A 19,423-nucleotide genomic window follows, 5' to 3' on the forward strand; every position below is an offset into this window, starting at 1 on the left:
TTTCTGTTATCTTTCTCTTGCTAGCAGTTTTTTGTAGCTTTGCAGAAGCTGTATATAAGATTTAAAGTCACAGTGCTCATTTTTTTCTTGAAGATTTGTTGTTTTGATGGTTTTGGTAGTTGAGTTTTAACAGTGCACATAATGAATAGTACTCATGATAAGTAGTAATTATAATAAGGTATATTAAGTAATAAGTAATAATAAATACAATAAGCATACATTAATTATCATTTACTGTTATGATTAGTATTTGCTTATAATAGACATGATATTAATAATAACATATCAGTGATGATGGGCAAGTTTAAGTAGAATAAGTTAATCTATGAGTTCAGATTTTAATTTTGGTTTTTTTTGCTTATACCTGCCTTTTTTTCTTTGTTTTCTTTTTCTGTGTGCCATTGCATCTCTTTTTTGTTCTTTTTAGGCATTAATTTGATAGCTTGATTTTAGCATCCTTTTTTTAAGGTTTATTTTAGGGATTTTTGCCGTCCCTACCTGGAAACATTCATTTTGCAACTCAGTGCTGCAATCATCTCAGCACAAAACAGCACAAACATCATTGAGGATGACAATCAGCAGACCTGCAGAAAACATCTAACTTAGGACTGAATATCGTAATTGCTTAATTGTTGTGTGATTAGAGAATATGTTCACATGGATTTATATGTTAACAGTCTGTCATAGTTAAGTAATAATGTTAAATAGTTAAAAGGAAGGTCAAAGTGAATTACAGTACAAAAGACATGTTCATTTTAGATTATTTAAAAAAGAAAGGAGTTCAGGTATTTTGACACAAGAAAGAATAGTTAAAGCATGTTACGCTCTCAAATTTTCATGTTATATGTGGTCTTAAGTGTGGTTTAACAAAATTGATGGAGGATGTAAAGACTTTGATGGGATATGTTGTTACCAGGGTGGATGCAATCTCTCATCAATATTGGATTGTTGATTTTATTGATTGCTTTTGCTATATTGTTAATTTTACCCTGCTTGCTTTTATGCATGCAAAGAAAGTTAGGTTAGAATCATACAGTTCTGCTGTTTTTTTTTTCCTGTTTTCTGTTTGCTATAGAGTTGTTAGCAAAACTTTGTAGCAAAAGATAACCTTTATTATAACATGTGTGAGCAACTAACAATATCTAACAGTTAACAGGGACTGTGGAAACAACTTATTTACAGCAATTATTAAGATAACAAAGAATGGCAGTAACAAAAATAAGGATAACAGCACAAATTGAGACACCTAACAGTGAATAAACTCACATTCTAAGCCACCTTCAGTCAACCACCTCAGCATCTCGGTGCAGCGTGTTGTGACGAGTGGTGCAGGCTCTCCTCCTGAGAAAGGAAGAAATAACAGAAAAGTGAATATCCTTGATTTCTTTTGAATCAACCATATAGGGTGAGAGAAACTTCAGGGCCTTAACAGAACTAACCTCTCTGGTTGTTGCAGAGGGCAAACAACTCCTCGTCTAGGTCTTTCCTCTCTGGTGTGTGACAGTGGCCTAGTAGCCTAATGGTGAGAAAACATTGCAGCGTTATAGCCAAGTTAGGAATTTTTTTCCTGTATCTTCACTAAGGTACTGTAGAGAAACATTACCATTGGTAGACTTGCTGGTGTCTCAGAAAGCTCTGGAAATGGATCCAGGATGTTCTTATCCTCTCTGGTGGTGGCCATCTCTTGCGGCTTGAGTGGCAGCAACACCTTATGATTCAGGTGTGAGAATGCGCAACTCCAACCCTGCACACGTGCTATAACCCTCTATGGTTCAGCCATGATGCTGTGACGCATGTTGAAATCAAGGCCACAACTAGCAGAAGAGTTTCTGTTCTATATAATTGTTTTACCTTTTATTGTGAGGCCCACCAATGTTGAGCCAACGGCACGGTGTAAGCTACCTTGCAAAACAGAACTGTTATAGATTTTATTGTTAGAGCAAGATCATAGTTGTCAAGAGTTTGAAGAATTGTGCTTTATGAATCTGTTAGATCATTCACTCTCTATACTTAAGCATATTCAAGAACTGGAATAGACTGATACTCATTATCAATTTGCAGATTGATAATGAAGGTTGGTTTAAAGGATTGTTTAAAGCATGGGCATTCTCTGATTGGTTTCTTTTGGTTGTTAAAACTGGGTTATTAATCTTGCTAATTGCGATTGCAATGTTACTGATGGTGCCTTGCCTGATTAGTCTGTTGCAAAGGGCCTTGCAGCAGATATCAAAGCAACATTTGTAGCAGAAAAACAAAAAGGGGGAATTGTGGGAAACTGTGATGGATTTGTGGACCCTTTGATGGGCCAAGAGATTGACCTCAAAAGTATTACTGTGTATTGGTGAGAAAATATTGTTATTCACCCGTGAATGAATACATTGTCATGTCCCTTAGAATATCTAGAAAGTCCCTGAAGTGAATGCGTAGTTTGTTTAAGGCTGAGAAACTGCAAGAAGAAGAAATATACCTGTGGTTAAAAGAATCCAGGATGTAGCAGGTTGGAATCTCATGCACTAGTGGTTTCTGTACAATAAATCATTTAGCAGGGGTAAAGTGTAGATACCATTATTGTAGGGGGGGTGTTATAGTGTAGAAAAATGTATTAGAGTTAGTATACACTAATTTGTAGGATAAAGAGGTAAAGAAAACTGGGCAAAGAGAGTCAATTCAGACCAGCTCCGAAGAAGTGGAAGAGGGGAAGGCCAAGGAAGGAACCAGTACTGTGGCTCAAAAAGGTCTACTGAGGGCTGCAACCCCTTAGGACTGAGACTGCCAGGTACCATGGACCTGACCAGACCACTTTTGATGGTATATGAAGCCTTGTCAGTCCTGGGACATGCACAAAATTGCAGTGATTATATAACTGCGACCCAACAGGGGAAGGTGGTTAGCCAAACCTTGGTGTATCATGCCACCTATGAGTGTAAGGGAGTAAAATTAAGCCCTTGTTATATGAATCTGACAGAGTATGCCCAGTATAAGAAAGTGGGAGGATAACCTGTTACGATCCTAAGGAGAAGCCCTATCAGTATTGGAAAGAGGTGAGAACAAATAGCCAGAAAGGAAGGCTGATAGGAAATAGCGTGATTTTCACAAAACCTCTGTTGATCCACAATGGGTTAAGTTTGAGGCATGTGAAGCCATAGAGGATGATTCATATTCTAGTTGTGGAAATACAGGGTGGAGGAGAATGGTGGAGATGACTGGGAATAGTAGTAGGGGAACTGGTTTGGGGATTATTGATAATTCCTTGTATGATTCCTTGTCTAACGAGACTTATTTGGACTATAGTTCAGGAAATGCGGTAGAAACTAGTAGAGAAGATAAACAACCTCCTATAGTTTTGAAGATACACAAACCAAAGCCAGAACCAACTGAAATTCGGTTGGTTTTGGCCAAACTGGAAGACACAAATTAATGGCATTCAAAAGATGAGAGATTGTGATAAGTGAAGGGAGAATTCCTGTCAATCAGATGATTTTGATTATGATAAACTCTGAAGTAGAAACTGTAAAGCAGAAGTATGGAACTAAAAAGTGAGACAGAGAATCAGACACAGGAAATTGTGGTATATGCTTGTGTAACTTGAGTAAGATGTTTTATTATAAAATGTTCTTTATTCTATCATTTGCCTTTGCTATTATTGTTTGTTTGCTTTATTACATTTATGTAGAAGCCTGAGTAGTAGAGTGAAATATTAGGGAAGCTAACAGCTTGTGTGAAAAATAGCCTATGTAACAATAATAAGTTGCTCAAGGATGTGCAAGGGGAAGAGTTGATTCCAGAGAGAGTCAGTGGTTGGCAAGAAATGTGGGAAAAGCAGTTGGGAGTAACACTTACGACAATAGAGCTAATATAGTAACAATCACCAAGGACCCTGTATGTAACCAGCCAGTGTGAGACGTGCTGTTGATCAACTAAAGGATTACATCGCTACAACAACCACCAAGATGCCTATTTTAGACATTAATTTGATTAGACACACCTTTTTGTATGAATATATATTAGGAATAGAATATTTAAAGAGGAACTGGATTGTGCTTAGTGTGCATGTTGGTGGAGCACAGATGCCCCATGCGCTCTGTGCTGTTTGCTTGCCTTTTATTGCCTTAAATTGCTCTTTTCAAAATAAAATTATTTTTAATCAAATTTTAATTGGCTTTGTCATTTATAACAATGGTAGAGGGGAGAGATGGGAGGGTTACATTATTCTAAATGTCACTTCTGTGCTAGAAGCAGATACTTAGATTTGAAAACAACACAGCTCAACAGCACATGAAATCAGAGGACTAAAAAAAAAACCAAAACACTTTACAGCTAAGTAAGCAAATTCTTTTCTTAGTAAAATATCAGAATAGTAATTACAAACTAGATATACTAGACAAAAAGAACTTATTTGTAAAGATTATTTTCCAGGTAAACAAGTCTCTTAGAATGGTTGAATTCTACGCTTTTTAAAAATATCTGTGAGCTTTTTGCACAAGATGCAAATTCTTTAATTGGCAGTATATCTGCAAAATACATCTCTCAGGTGGTCAAATTTTCAAAATGACATCTTGTTTCTTTCACTGAGGACACAAAGTGGCAGTAGATAAAAAAAAAATACATGTTCTCAAAAGGAAAGGTACATGTGTCCAGGAGGCAATCTGTGCCATTTATTCCTACACAAAATTACATTTGTGTTTTTTACTTTGCATGTCATAGCGCATGCTATATGGTCAGATGTACAAAATTGCTTTAATTTCACTATGACCTTAGTTGCAATTTGCCTAACTAAGCACTTGTTGGAGTTAACATTTGTTCCGTTGTAGTGTTCAGTATTTGAATCATAATATATTATTGTCAGGTCTGCCTTTTCTGAAAGTAAAATTGTAATTTTTTTTTCAGCAGCCACAGCTTAAGAGGACCAGCCAAACAGTAAAAGTCTAAAATGCATTTGGACACACAATTCTAATGTTTCCCATGGTCAGACACTTGGAGGTATTCGGTAGAAGAATTTATCTGTGGGGATATTGACTTTCTTTGTTTTAAGATAAAAGAGAATTTATTTGGGTATTGTGCATTTAATGAAAAAGAGACAAGGTGCCAGGTATGCTTATCACCCCATCATGACCCTTTAATTAAATTGCCTACAGCCAAATCATCTCTCCTTTCCTTTTTGCAGAAAAGAGATTGTACATTTGTAACACAATGCTATTTCTATTAATTCATAACTCAGTATCAGCTGAAGGAAAAAACAACGAAAGAAACAGGCAAACCCAACTGCAACAACCAAAAAAACCCACCCAAAATCACCACCACCACATGCAAAAAACCAACCAAACCAAACCCAAAAAAACCACCACCACATACCCACACCCTTCTTTAACGAAAATACATGATAAATGCAATGGAATAAAATGGCAATTCCTCCTCACAATCCTTTCAGAATCAGAACTCGGCTGATTCGTCCATGCTAGAAAAACCCTCGGTGCCGTACACCAGACAGACGAACAGCTCGGCGCCGAGACTGGAGCAACTGCGCGGACGAGCGGCCGACTCCCTCCCTTTCAGCCGCCGAGTGCACTGGCAGGGGCGGGGCGGGTTCTCCTGGCGGCCAATGGGGAAAGCGGCGGGCGGACGGAGAGGGGTGCTCGCGGGCGACTATAAAAGCGGCGGCATAACGAAGGGTTGGTAGGAGCGTGCGGTCGGGGCTTGGAGCTGTTCTGTTAGAACGGTGCCCTGGGTGGGTTGAGTGACGCGGCGCAGGCTGGAGGAGTGTCCTAGCGTGAGGGAGCGCCTGGGTTCCCAGCCCGTCTGGGCTCGCAGTGCCCCGTGCCACCTTCGGCTCTGCCCTGTCCCGTGGGGGCCGGCCGCTGTCAGCATGGTGGATGTATTCAGCGGGCGGCTTCTGGTCAGCAAGGACGGCCGCAGCGTGGACCCCGAGGAAGCTCTGCAGAACAAGGTCGTGGGTTTGTACTTCTCCGCTGGCTGGTGCTCGCCGTGTCGCGACTTCACCCCGGTACTCTGCGACTTCTACACGGAGCTCCTGGAGGAGACCCAGCCCCCCGCCCCTTTCGAGGTCGTCTTCATTTCTTCCGACCACAGCGCCGAGGAGATGGCGGGCTACATGCGCGCCATGCACGGGAACTGGCTCGCTCTGCCTTTTCACGACCCTTACAAGCAGTGAGTACCGTCGGCGGCCACCTCCAACCCTGCCCAGGCCTTACTGCCAGGGACGCCGGGGTTGTGCCTCGCCGGCAGGCCGCGGTGCTCCGAGCCCTCGGCCGCCAGCCTCTCTGGTGGCCTCCCTCCCGCGAGGTACGAGTGAGGGCAGGGGGTGCAAATGCTTTAATAGCCGTGTGCAACGGCGAAGCCTCCGATACAAAAGCGCCCCGGGACCTCCGCCTGTCCGCCTCACGACCCGCTCTTTCCCTTCCCGGTGAACGCAAACCCAGGCTGCGGCGCCTGCTGTTAGGTGAAGCGCGCGATTCGGCGTCCTGTCAGCCTGGCCATTGTCCTCGCAGTCGTCCTGTCCTCTGAGCAGCAGCTGCTGCCAGCGGGCTCTCCCGGGGAGACGTGCCACAAGCTACTATTCTCTTCAGAGAAGTAACTTCTCTTTTTGAAGGTCTGCTACCTCCTTAAAGAACACGATGATGAAAACTATTTTTGCGTACTTAATTTAGGATTTAAAATATCTTTGAGGAAAGGTTAAAAAATACTTCGATTATTAACAAGGTGACATTATTCCTGAGTCAGACATTAATGACAAACAAGGATTAAGTAATCCCTTTTCAGCGCAGCAGTAGTTGTTACTAAGGTTTTCTGGGTTACCTAGCTTGTTGGTGCTCTGGAGAAAACACGCAAATTACGGAGCAGTAAAGCAGCTTAACAGTTTAGAGGAGAGCAGAGCAAACCAAAGAATTTCAGACAGACGCAGGTAAACTAGATGAAGAAGAAATACAGTAAGAGTTTAGCTATGACAAATGCACATGGTAACAGATATACAGCTTTTGTGCTGGTAGGTTTCTAAAGTCAGCTTGCTCAACAGAACAATGAAAAGACAGGATGTGACCATGTGTAAGCAACGGGGTGAAGTACAATACCAAGAACTGTTCGGATGACCGAAATCAAGGGTGCTAACTAATTTGGATGACTGCCAAAAATATGATGTATCTCGTACCAGGAAGTATGGGTTGGGATTATGGAAGCATAGGTTAAATGTAGAAAGCCACTGAAATGACTGTGAATGGAGATTTAAAACGTGTAAGTACCGGTAAAGGATCGTTTTTCCCTTTTTCAATAATGTGTAAGTAGATTGTGGACAATATGATTACAGAGTTCGTCAAAGTCAAGGAGCTGGTTTGACTTTTCAATACACATTGGGTAATTAAGCTCATGAGATTTGTTTTTCTAATAAAGAACTCTATTCTAGTGCGTCTAGTAACTCCTCGTATTCATTTAATGCTATTCCCAACCCTGTGTGCTGCCAGTGATAGAGTTGTGTAACACCTTAGCTACTCACACAACTCAACAGCAGGTTTTGCTGATCTTGTTCTGTCAGTGCACTTTGCCAACCTCAAGAGCAAACAACCTGGAGCCAGGAGCTACTTCATACTTGGCTTATTCTTGTATGTCGGCAGCCATATAGTGTTAAGTCTTTTTAACAGCACTTTCCATTGTCTTAAAAATAGTTAGAAATAACAATGCTGTTTTCCATAGTTCTTCAAAGGCTTTGCAGGCAGTAGTTGTGTTTGGTAACTACTAATCCTAGTACAATGAATGCAGATTTCCTGACATAAATATAGCACTTGAAGTTACTTCATCTTGTAAGCTGTTCAGCATAGATGACAGGAATGCGCTTACTGGTTCAGCCTCTGGCTTAGGGGTTTATTTCTGACTGCCCTTGCCCAGGTCATGTGGAATGGAGTTATAGAGACAGTTTAACTGGCTTTTCTATGTCAGTCCATAATGTCCCTTCAGAGTCCTGTAGAGCAGCATGGCTTTTCCTGTCACAGATAGCTGAGAGATGGTGATGTTTGAAGTGGCTTAACTGAAGAACAAAGTGCAGAGGAATATGAAAAGGCAATGGTTTTTAAGTTGTTTCTTGCATATAACAATAAAGGGGCACGCACTGAGGTTGAATAAATTGTAGTTTAGCTTTAGGGGTACTGGTGAATCATTGCAGACTTAGAGCAGATGGATGTGTTTACTAAATCAAACTATAATTCTGGCTAGATAATGGTTACAAGTAAGAATATAATTTTAAAATAATATACATAATTATTAATAGTTACTTACATTGACATATTAACATTGTTAATTTTTTTTTGTTCCATTGTAAATTATTCAAATTGGTTTATAATTTGTGGACTATGTAAAGAAGGCATTTTAATAGTGAGGTTAAAATATTCTGTCTGAAGTCTTGAGTGTTTAAGAGACATCATTGCAGCAGACTGAAGTCGCATCTAGGCACAAAAGAGTCAGTTTTAAATTTCCTATCTAAATTACCTTTCACAACCAGAAGCATGGAGTTTACTTGGGGTGAGTTCTGTCTTTCTAAGAAATAGCATGCATTCATAGTTAAAGCACATGAAGTGTAATGCTTTGCACATACCTGCAAAGAAGCAAAATACTGAATTCAGAGGAGGATCTCAAGACTCTTCTTTCTGTGCTGTCACTCCTTTTCCCTGAGCTGGAACTGCAGCTTTACAGCCATGTTGTCTGTAGCATGACTAATGGAAATACTGTGTTGGACACCTCTTGCAGTTTTTATGTTGATTTTTGGTGCCTGAGGCACAGGCTTGTGATCCTTGCAGGGGTATGTGAAGCTAGTCCAGTAGGAAGTGAGCGTTAGAAAGGGAATAGTAGGGAAGATGGGCAGGAACAGTACAGAAAATGTCAATAACAAATATTAGTAAATGGGGACTCAAGTTTTAATTATGATGCACAAAGACATACTGTTGTGTTTATACTAACCTTTGTAATAAGTATCAGTCTCTGTAGGTGCCCAGTGTGTGCTAATAGTTCTTGCAGGCTGCCCCCTGGAGAGGTATTTACTGACTCCATGTTCTGTACATCTCAGTGAAAATAAGAATCCCAAAGAATTCCTGAAAAAGGAAAATTAAAAGGGCATGCTTACATTTTATACTGGGAAGCTTTAGTTATAAGTGTGGGTTGGCAGCTACAAGAATATATGTGATGGGTGGTAAAAAAGGAAGGCAGAAGAGTGACAGTATCTGAGCAGTTAAGAGCTATTGCTTATTCTTAACTCTTTTTCAGCCTGCTGTCCCAAAATCTCAACACTTCAAAATTGAATCTCATCCATACAATATGCTTAACAACACAGAAAGTTCACAGCTTAAATAGATACACAGCTCTGTTTTACAGGGTGTACCGCTAGAAGCAGATTAGCAAGCTGTCGGTCACTTTCAAGTGAAAGCTTCTAAAATATTGTCAGATATCACATTACACAAGTGTATAAAATACACCATTTATATTTCTGATAATGATACTAACTTTCTCACATGTTGTCTACGTCTTAAAACACCTCTTGTGTGTAGATCTTAAACCCTTAGGCAAGAACACTCACCTGTATTGTGAGTTAGCCCTGGTAGTCCAACCCAGATGCTGGATCACTGTGCTTCATTGAGATGGGGGAGAGAATCTGAAGGGTGAAAGTGGGCTTGTAGGTTGAGATAGGCCATGTAATAGGCAAAGCAGAGGTGAACACACAAGCAAAGCTAGGTAAGGAACACGCTGCTTCCTACTGGCAGACAGGTGGTAGCAATATTGAGCATAGCAGGTACTTCATCATATATAACAGGGACTGGGAAGACAATGCCTGAAGTTCTAATGTCAGTCACTCCGTCTTCCTTTCTTCAGCTTTTATTGCTGAGCATGACATCATATGGTATGAGATAACCCTTTGGTGAGCTGGTGTCAGTTGTCCTGGCTGTATTTCCTCCCAATATTTTGTGCACACTCAGCCTACTCCAGGAGCAGAAAGGGCCCTGTGCTGTGTAAGCACAGTTCAACAATAACTTCATTGCAGGCAGTACCACTACTGCCTAGAAATATAAAATTTATGCTCTCAGAACCTTTCATCCAGATGTCTCATAATAATCAAAAGACCTGACAGTTGCACTGACTTCCAGTTTGTGTCAATCTTAATCTTTTTGGTATTTTGTATGCAAATTAAGGTTGTCCTTTCATGTTCTAACCTGCATGGTCAAGGTCTGATAGCTCAAATGATTTGGCTAAAAGATTCCCTGTGTCTGTACAGAGGCTACAATCTAAGAGTCTTCTGCAGCAATCTTTTACTATGGTTTCCTCTACTGCTTTGCTTAGGTCTTAGACTATCCTAGTCAGTAAGACATGTTGTGTTACACTTATGCTTGCCTGGAAATAGCTAGGCAACAGATTCTTAGTAATGTCATTAGTTACTGTATTTTACTGTAAGAGAATTAAGTTTGCTTTCGTGGCACATGATGTTTCTGTTTATGGTTAATGGTTTCATATATTGTCATTGGAGTTAATCCCATGACACATCTGTAGCTTTTGCAAGTGAGTCACAGGATTTGAAATCCCTACAGGAGAGGATAATCTTTAACAGGTTTTTAAATAATTTTCATAAGCACCTCTGTATGGGTACACAGTGATTAAGAAACACTGTCTGTAACAGAACTGTTCATCGCTTGTCATATTGCAAGTTCCATGCAGATGTAAGCGTAATCTCTACATGCTTCAGTTTGCTTAGATGCAAGCAGCTTTCACCCCAGAAATGCCTAAAAAAGATGACTTGTCTGCATGGATAAGCCATAGTATATGTATTCGCTTAGGAAAGTTAAGTGTTGGTGTTCAGTCTCCATAGCAAACTGCTTTCAGTTCCCTACTGTTCTGTCTCTGATTTCTGCATTTGGTTAGGCATCTCAAACTATTTTATGTCCACCGAACCAGTGAAGTGCATCTTCCACCCATCTTGTTCGTCTTACAAGTGATATGAGGTGATAGTCTTTTATGTGGTTCTTATATGAACTTGCTTTGAAATGTTTATTCTCACATTTTGTCAAATGTCAGAAAGGTCAACGAGGATTCTTGGTTGCATGCTTTTATTTCAGAATTCACTGAGAAGGCAAATCTATTGTTGGACTATATTGCTGCTGCTTCTATTTCCTGTACTACTGCTTAGCCTACATAATGGCAGAGCAGCATTCTTCACCTGTTGATTTTTTTTTTCCCTAAGGAGACATTGAGAAGGAAATAAATGTTTCAGAAATGTTTTGTATGGGCCAGTATTTCACCTAAGTCTTATTTTCTGTGTTTTTAAGAGTCTTTCCAGGAAATCATAGACAATGTCTGTATGTTAATGTCTTAGGTTTTTAGCAGTGTCAAATTTTTTTTTCTCCCACTCAGTCAAAATTCTTTGTCAGTTGAACCTTACAGGGCCAACAGTTTTGCTTGTAGTGATGATGCTCAGGATGACATTCCTATTTAGTGTTTTAAGTGTTGTTTTGCAAGTGATCTTCAATGTCGGACTTATGTTCCTCACTTTCCTGGTAGATGCCACCATGTCTGTCACCATGGCTTGCATTCCTTTTGCTAAAATTGTCAAGTACCACTTGTGAGGATGATGAGCTAGAAGATACTTTAATTTCTGCCTTCAAAAATGGACATTACAAATTCATTAGTATCTCTAGTTTCATTCTTGACTCTTTAATGTGAACATTAGTGCAATGAACAGATCTCTTGATGATGATTTATGAATAGTGTAAAATGGTAGGAGGTAAGTAATGATTTCCCTACTTTTTAGCTTAGTTTGAAAAGGGTGGGGAACTGTCTGACATGCTTCTGACTTCATGAGCATCAGTCTGAAATAATTTCTCTGCCTGCTTATTTGTATTTAATAAGTAGTTTCCTTTCTTTGAACTTTTCGTGCTAATGATGTACTTGGAAAGAATTTGATTTTCTTTTGTCCTGACACAGCAGCAAACTTCAGGCATTCTTTGCTTTTCTTTCCGAGTTGCAGCTGGGGCAGTGAATTCTGGAGTTTCTGGAAACACTTGGGCTGCTCCTTTTGAGCAGCATTCTCAACAGTTACCTCTCATTTTATCTGATGTCCATTGAGATGTTTAATAAGCTCGGAGCTCATTAACTCTTTTAATTGCCTTTGCCATGGATTAATAATATCCAAATATTGTCAAACTAGTGATTAAATCTTAGTCTCAAAATTTGCTTTTTTCTGGCTCGTGTCACAATTTTACTTCACATTTGCACTGAAACATCATCCTTTCTTGTGAGGTGGATTTTTTGTACAGAAGACATTGTGTTATAAAGACACAGCAGTGTGCCGCCTTCTTTTCCTATTTTTTATCTTATCTTGTAGGAAACTGAGTTACAGCTGTTAAACTGTTTTCCTTGGAGATTGTTTTTCATCTTGCCATTTCTGTTGCCTGTTAACTGAAGTGGCTTACTATGCACCGTTTGACTCTGTCTCTTGTTTTTGCATATTCCTTTTGTTTGCATCTTAATTGTCTGTCTCAACTCATCTATATAAACAGTGAATTCAGTTTTACTACATCATATGGATAATAGCCTGCTATTTGTGTCTTGTCATCTCTTTGTTGTGTAGTTAATCCTCATGTCTTATGTCATGTGCCAGTGTCAGCAAGTACTTATGTTTCTCTTTGTTTCCTGTCCTTTAGGTTTTCCCTCTGGAATACTATTTTTAATTTTCATTATAAATTTTTCATCTATCTTAATTTTTATCTGTTAAATTTCCATTCTTTAGAAGTTACCTTCTTACTAATATTTCTTGGACTGCCTGCTGATCATTTGTTTCAATAGATGCTGATTCTGTTCATGGAACATCACTCTATGACTTTTTTTTTTCTTTTTAACTCTATTGTAAGTCTGTTTCATTATAAAACACTAATTTATGACCAAGTTATTTGAAATCTGTCTGGATTTTTTCATCTCCTAAGATAGAGAAATGGCCACTGTTGTCTGTATGATGGACAGAGGAGGAGTGGAAATTCTGTTCTTCAACAAGTTAGATGGATGGCCCTTGTTCCAAATCTTTCAATTACTTATAATTTTGTTTGTGGGTCTGTTTCACTGAGGGAGTTTAAGGCATCTTTTACTCCGCTTTACTGGAGATTGTAGAAAGTAGCTCTGTGGAATTAGCACACTTGAACATCTTTATACAGAACTAAATGTCTGATGCCGATTTAAGTGAGATCATCCTCTTGTCCAGTAAAACAGGACCAAAAGTCATCTACTTCTGATTAGTAAAAGCAAGGTGGGAAGGTGTGTCACACTTTGCTTCCGTGAACCTCTTTGTGGGAGTCAGCCAGACTGCTCTGGTGGACACTCCAGGTGGGAGTGAAGAGCAGTTGCAGGAAAGGTTCTGCAACTCTTAGAACTCCCCAGCCTAAGTTTCACCATGTAAACTCCCAGCTGCAGCCTCATTATCTCCCTATACTACCCAGTGTTCTACCTCAAGCTCTGAGGAAGCCCAGGCAATCGTCTCTTCTGCTCTCTCATGCAACCTAATCACAGTACCCTTCGTGAGAGACTACCTTTTTCTTTCAATGCTCCCTAATGGTGTGTTTATTTTTAATTTTTTTCCCCTCAGTGATCTGAAGAAGAAATACAACATAACAGCAATTCCTAAACTGGTGATTGTGAAACAAACTGGAGAAGTCATTACTGACAAGGGAAGGAAACAGATCAGAGACAAAGGGCTATCCTGTTTCCGGAACTGGCTTGAGGGTGCAGATATATTTCAGAATTTTTCTAGCTAAAAACTTTGGCAGGTGAAAGCAAGACAAGGCATCATGGAAAACTCTGGTGAGCTTTGAAAGATGTTGTTCGGAACAAGATGGGTAAACCTTATTTATCTTTTCTTCTAAAAAGGTTTGGGTTTTGATGTGAAGAGTAGTTACTCCAGTAAGTTATAATGCAATTATTGTTTTATTTGTATTGTTCTATATACTTTATTCAGTATGAACCAAAGCATTCTTCATAGTACCAAAAAGCTTCAGGAAAATAGGCTGTTTTAGACAGTGATAATGGAGCACTGTGAAATCTATGCAAACATGTACTTTGCAAAATCTGTATGGTAAGAATTATATACATGCACAAACCTGTTTTTCTTGAGGACAGCTTTTTTCTGGTGATTGACACATTAAAAAAAACCAACTGTTTGCTTTAATAAATACCTGTTTATAAATTATATGTGCCTAATGTGTTTTGCTTATCCATCATAACAAGCTGATGCCCATCCACAAGAAGGGCCAGAAGGAGGAACTGAGATGTTACAGGCCTGTCAACCTGACCTCAGTGCCAGGCATGGTTATGGAACAGATCTTCAGGACACTCACAAGAGCACCTACAGGATGGCCAAGGGATCAGTCCCAGCCATGGGATTATGGGGGCAAGTCCTGCTTAACCAACCTGATCTCCTTTTATGACAGGTGACCCGCCTGGTGGATGTGGGGAAGGCTGTGGATGTAGACTACCTGACTTCAGCAAGGCCTTTGACACTGTCCCCACCAGCAAACTCCTGGCCAAGCTGTCAGCCTGTGGCTTGAATTGCAGCACTCTGTGCTGGATTAGGAACTGGCTAGAGGGCTGAGCCCAGAGAGTGGTGGTGAATGGTGGCACATCCAGCTGGCAGCCAGTCACTAGTGGTGTGCCCCAGGGATCAGTGCTGGGCCCCATCCTGTTCAATGTCTTTATTGATGATCTGGATGAGGGTGTTGAGTCCATCATCAGTAAGTTTGCAAAAGACTCCAAGCTGGGGGCAGGTGTTGATCTGTTAGAGCGTAGGAGGGTTCTGCAGAGGGACCTTGACACCCTGGACAGATGGGCAGAGTCCAAGGGTATGAGATTTAACACATCTGAGTGCCGGGTTCTACACATTGGCCACAACAACCCAATGCAGTGCTACAGGCTGGGGTCAGAGTGGCTACAGAGCAGACAGGTGGAAAGAAACCTACAGGTACTGGTTGATAGTAGGATCAATGTGAGCCATCAGTGTGCCCAGGTGGCCAAGAGGGCCAATGGCATCCTGGCCTGGATCAGGAACAGTGTGGCCAGCAGGAGCAGGGAAATCATTCTACCCCTGTATTCAGCACTGGTTAGGCCACACCTTGAGTAGTTCTGGGCCCCTAAGTTTAGGAAAGATACTGAGTTGCTGAAACGTGTCCAGAGAAGGGCAGCCAAGCTGGTGAGGGGTTTGGAGTACAAGCCCTGTGAGGAGAGGCTGAGGGAGCTGGGGTTGCTTAGCCTGGAGGAAAGGAGGCTCAGGGGTGACCTTATTGCTGTCTACAACTACCTGAAGGGAGGTTGTATCCAGGTGGGGGTTGGTCTCTTCTCCCAGGCAACCAGTGACAGAATAAGAGGACGCAGTCTTAAGGTGCACCAGGGGAGGTTTAGGCTGGATGTTAGGAAGAAGTTCTTCACGGAGAGAGTGATTGCCCATTGGAATGGGCTGCCCAGGGAGGTGGTGGAGTTACCATCACCAGAAGTGTTTAAGAAGAGACTGGATGAGGCACTTAATTGCCATGGTTTAGTTGACTTGATGGTGTTGGGTGATAGGTTGGACTTGATGATCTGGAATATCTTTTTCAACCTGGTTAATTCTATGATTCTGTGTGCTTCTGTGTTACTGGAAAATGTGATTTTTATATTGGATGTGTTTGTCAGTACAGAAGAAATATTTTTCTTGTGTTTGTGTGGGATTAGTTTTATGTTCTGCTGAGTTTTACTTACCCCCAGATTTGTAAACTTGGTGCTATAAGCTAAGTTGTTGTATCCTAAGTTACACCAGGTCACGTCTAAGAAAAAGCATTTTCTGTCTCCTCTTTTTGCTGAAGAGTGTAGAAGCAAACATCAGAAAGTAATACCAGCTCTCTGTGAGGAGTGTGACATTGAAAGTACAGCCTGGTTTGCCTGTATTCTTCACCAGTTGTTACTTCCAGATTTGAGAGTGAGTCGTCTTGAGTGAATCCCAGGTTACACCTGGGTGCAGTTGGTAAGCTAAAGAAACACTTCCTATGCAAGCCAAGAGTTTGTTGATTTGAGAGTTTAGCAGAATTATTAATAATAGTATTAATATTATGCCTCTTACTAGTACTTATTTTACTAACACTTCAAGTCCAGGTTTGTCAGCTGTGACAAGTTATTCCCAATTAAGATACATTTAAAACTGATACACATGAACTTCCCCCGCTGCCTCCCCACCATGTTCACACTTTGTTCCTCTTGGGTCTAACATTAATGGTGTTTTCCTGAAGATGATGATTTACCTCCAGCTGGACTGTGTACTGCTAATCACAACCCTCTGGGCCTGGCTGTTCAGCCAGATAGGAATGGCATTCACTCTCTTCAAGCCTTGGGAACCTCTTAGAATAGACATGATCTGACAATGATTTTGATGCAACCCATGAACTTAGGTGCGTCCAAGTTGGTTAACTATTTCCTACTCCAGTGGTGGTCTTCTGAGTGTAAGTCTTCCTAGCTCCAGACTTTCCCTCTGGTTTCAGGGGTTGTAGATACTAGAAGGCTGATTTTACAGTATGTGCTACTTGTCAGGAGCACTTGTATTTGTCTGCCTGCTAATTGTTGCAAGAGGGTGGTATTTGTACAGGGAATATATGTTAAAAAAGTGGTGTACTCCTCACAATACATCAAAAAGCAAGTGCCCCAGAAAACCTGAATTTCAAAGGAAAAGTATTAAATCTAGGAAGTATGCAGGAGACTTTTGAGAGTATCTTATAGTTGTTCTTGAAATAACATCTGAGTGTACTACAGACTATTTCTAGGTTTTGCCATCTAACCATATAAATAATGCTCAGGTTCTTTTCTCATAAACATGAAGCTCTCGATTGAATTTTCTGTGCAAGTAATGTGTAGGGACTGCTCGCTGTTCTGGCACCAGCTAGCAGGAAATGTATTTCAAACATAAGATGAGAAAAGAAGAAGTCCTTCCGAAGATTTTTGCAAATAACATTACCTGTATGTGAAAGAAATGATAAAGCAAAAGCATCCACTGTGACCAATTACCAGCTAAGCAGGGGGGGAGGCAAGATAGATTGGTATGTATATGGAAGAACTGAGTATTTTAGGAATGAGTTGGAGTTGGGTCCTTTGAATAACTGACACACTGGTTCAGTAGCACAGATTCAAATAAAACCTCAGCTAGGAAATTTATAATGATGAAGCAAACACATACTATACAAAATCCCTTCACTTAAGGGCTGCTGGTTTTTTGCACTTCATTGTTTAAAAGCTCAGAAAACTTGTTTTCCTTGAGATGAAGTACAGGGTAGGGGAAAATAGTTGCTTACTAGCATCACCTCATGAAATCAGAGGAAGCTATCTCTGAGTCAACAGTAAGGCTTGCTATTACTTTGAGCATGTGTCCATTGGGAGTAAAACCAACATGCTAGTAACTGAACTGTTAGACTTGTCCCTTTAAGTATCTTCAATCCAGTAGTAACTTTCTACCTTCCATCTTTAGTCACAGTTGCCTTCAATATTAATACTTTGTCTGAATGAGAAAGAAAAATGTGCTTTTTATAGTACAGCAGTTGGCAGTATCATAGTGATATTGATGCAGCACACTCATAAGGAATCAACTAAAAACCAACCAAGGTTAAGAGGAGTGTGTTTCCTTATTCCATTGAACCAGATGTTGCCTGCTATTAGTAAATTTTTTATGGAGAACCATTTTACTAGGAAAAATGGCAGGGATTACAGGTTGATACTCTGAATTGACTTTTGAGGAAGTTACTAGTGGCACATGAATGCTGCAGGCATTCAGGATGACATCACTGAGCATATCAGTTGGGAAAAAAACAAAGCATGATAGCAGATTCAGACTTGAAATAAACATTGTGGTGACAAATGCAACCAATCTTTGTCTTTGTTAGTCTCTTAGCCTTCATTTTCTTGGTATTACAGACATGGTTTCACTTCAGTTCTTCTGCATTTTTGATTCTTTCTAAGTTAGGATCACCAATCTTTCAGCCGTAATCACCAAGGCTATCTCCCTACTGAATGATCTTTACTTGCAAGAATATTTTTCTGTTGCAGATATCCAATTCTTGGCTTTCTCTGAGGTATAATTAATGTATATGTGTCTTATAATTAGCAAATTCATTTGTGCTGTACCAAAATAATATTTCTGTCTTATTTTTCTTTTACAGTGTCATTATTGTAAATCATGTTGGTTAAAACATCAAAATCAACACACAACACAAAACTATGTTTCCTGTGGACAGTTGCCTAAGCAGTTATAAAGATCCTCAAAATAGACAAAGTGAAGGGGTATTTGGCCAACTTAAATTTGTTTTCATCTCATAGACTCAGAATGGTTTGGGCTGGAAGGGACCCCCCCAAGGTCATCTAGTGCAAACCCTCTGCAGTGAGCAGGGACATCCTCCACTAGATCAGGTTGCTCAGAGCCCTGTCCAGTCTCACTTTGAATATCTCCGGGGTTTGGACATCAACTACCTCCCTGGGCAACCTGTTGTAGTGTTTCGCCACCCTCATGGTACAGAACTTGATCCTAACATCCAATCCAAATCTGCTCTTCGCTAACTTTGAACTATTTGCCCTCATCACTGCAGGCCTTTGAAACTGTCTGCAGTCATCTTGTAGCCTTCTGCAGGTGCTGAAAGACTACTGCTAGGTCTCCCCAGAACCTTCTCTTTTCTAGGCTCAGCAACATCAGGTCCTTCAACCTGTCCTCATAGCAGAGGTGTTCCAGCCCCCTGATCATTTTTGTGGGCCTCCTCTGCACCCACTCCATCTCCCTGCCATGGCTACTGGAACTTAAACATGTGCCTAACAGAGGGAATTCCTGTGGTTGTCAGTCACTTTTCCATGCAAATGACTTCTGAAATGCTGCATACCTCTGACACATTTTCTCATCCCCCTAGATCTAGGTTTTGGAATCAAAAGTCAAGGTCTTTGTCATATGTCATGTCTGATACATGGGATGCTTAAGGCAGTGTGATTTTCCCAATTTACAGCTTGTGTAGAACCTAAATTGTGACTGCCCTGACTACTGAGCACAGTAACACAATATTGATTAAACATCATAGAACAGCTTAAGTTACATACATGTTCTGCATAGTTCAGTAAGACTCAAGAACACACTGGCAGTGCAAAAATCAAAGCCAGCAGAAAGTTTTGTCCTCTTTCAGCTTGTATAAAGCTGTCTCACACAGTTAATCCTCACATCCCTTAAAGAGGTGTCGTCCAAACAATGTATTTTTAAATGCAGCTCTCTACTGGTTATGTTTATCTTTTACTCTGAGATTTAAAAGAATATTCTGAGTCTCAATTGGTACCTTGGGCACCTAGTCACTGTTTCATTGTGCAAGTCACTCAGTTGCTCTGCTCCTAGTTTCTCTCAGTACAACAAATAGTA

General features: G+C 40.5%; 1 protein-coding gene across 1 annotated transcript; it reads left to right on the forward strand.

Moving 5' to 3' along the window:
* Positions 1-5,783: 5,783 nt before the first annotated feature.
* On the forward strand, positions 5,784-13,852 carry NXNL2 (nucleoredoxin like 2). The gene is made up of 2 exons (XM_009908029.2): positions 5,784-6,165; positions 13,616-13,852. Exons 1-2 carry the CDS (start codon positions 5,864-5,866, stop codon positions 13,782-13,784), a joined length of 471 nt encoding a protein of 156 aa, XP_009906331.1. The 5' UTR covers positions 5,784-5,863; the 3' UTR covers positions 13,785-13,852.
* The last annotated feature ends 5,571 nt before the right edge of the window (positions 13,853-19,423 follow it).

Source organism: Dryobates pubescens, chromosome Z (genome assembly GCF_014839835.1).
Source record: "Dryobates pubescens isolate bDryPub1 chromosome Z, bDryPub1.pri, whole genome shotgun sequence".
Lineage (NCBI taxonomy): Eukaryota > Metazoa > Chordata > Aves > Piciformes > Picidae > Dryobates > Dryobates pubescens.

Excerpts from the sequence above, each read along its gene's own strand:
- NXNL2 (XM_009908029.2), top strand. The coding sequence starts at position 5,864 with ATGGTGGATGTATTCAGCGGGCGGCTTCTGGTCAGCAAGGACGGCCGC. Across the intron at positions 6,166-13,615 it reads TTTCACGACCCTTACAAGCA|TGATCTGAAGAAGAAATACA; the intron begins GTGAGTACCGTC and ends TTTTCCCCTCAG.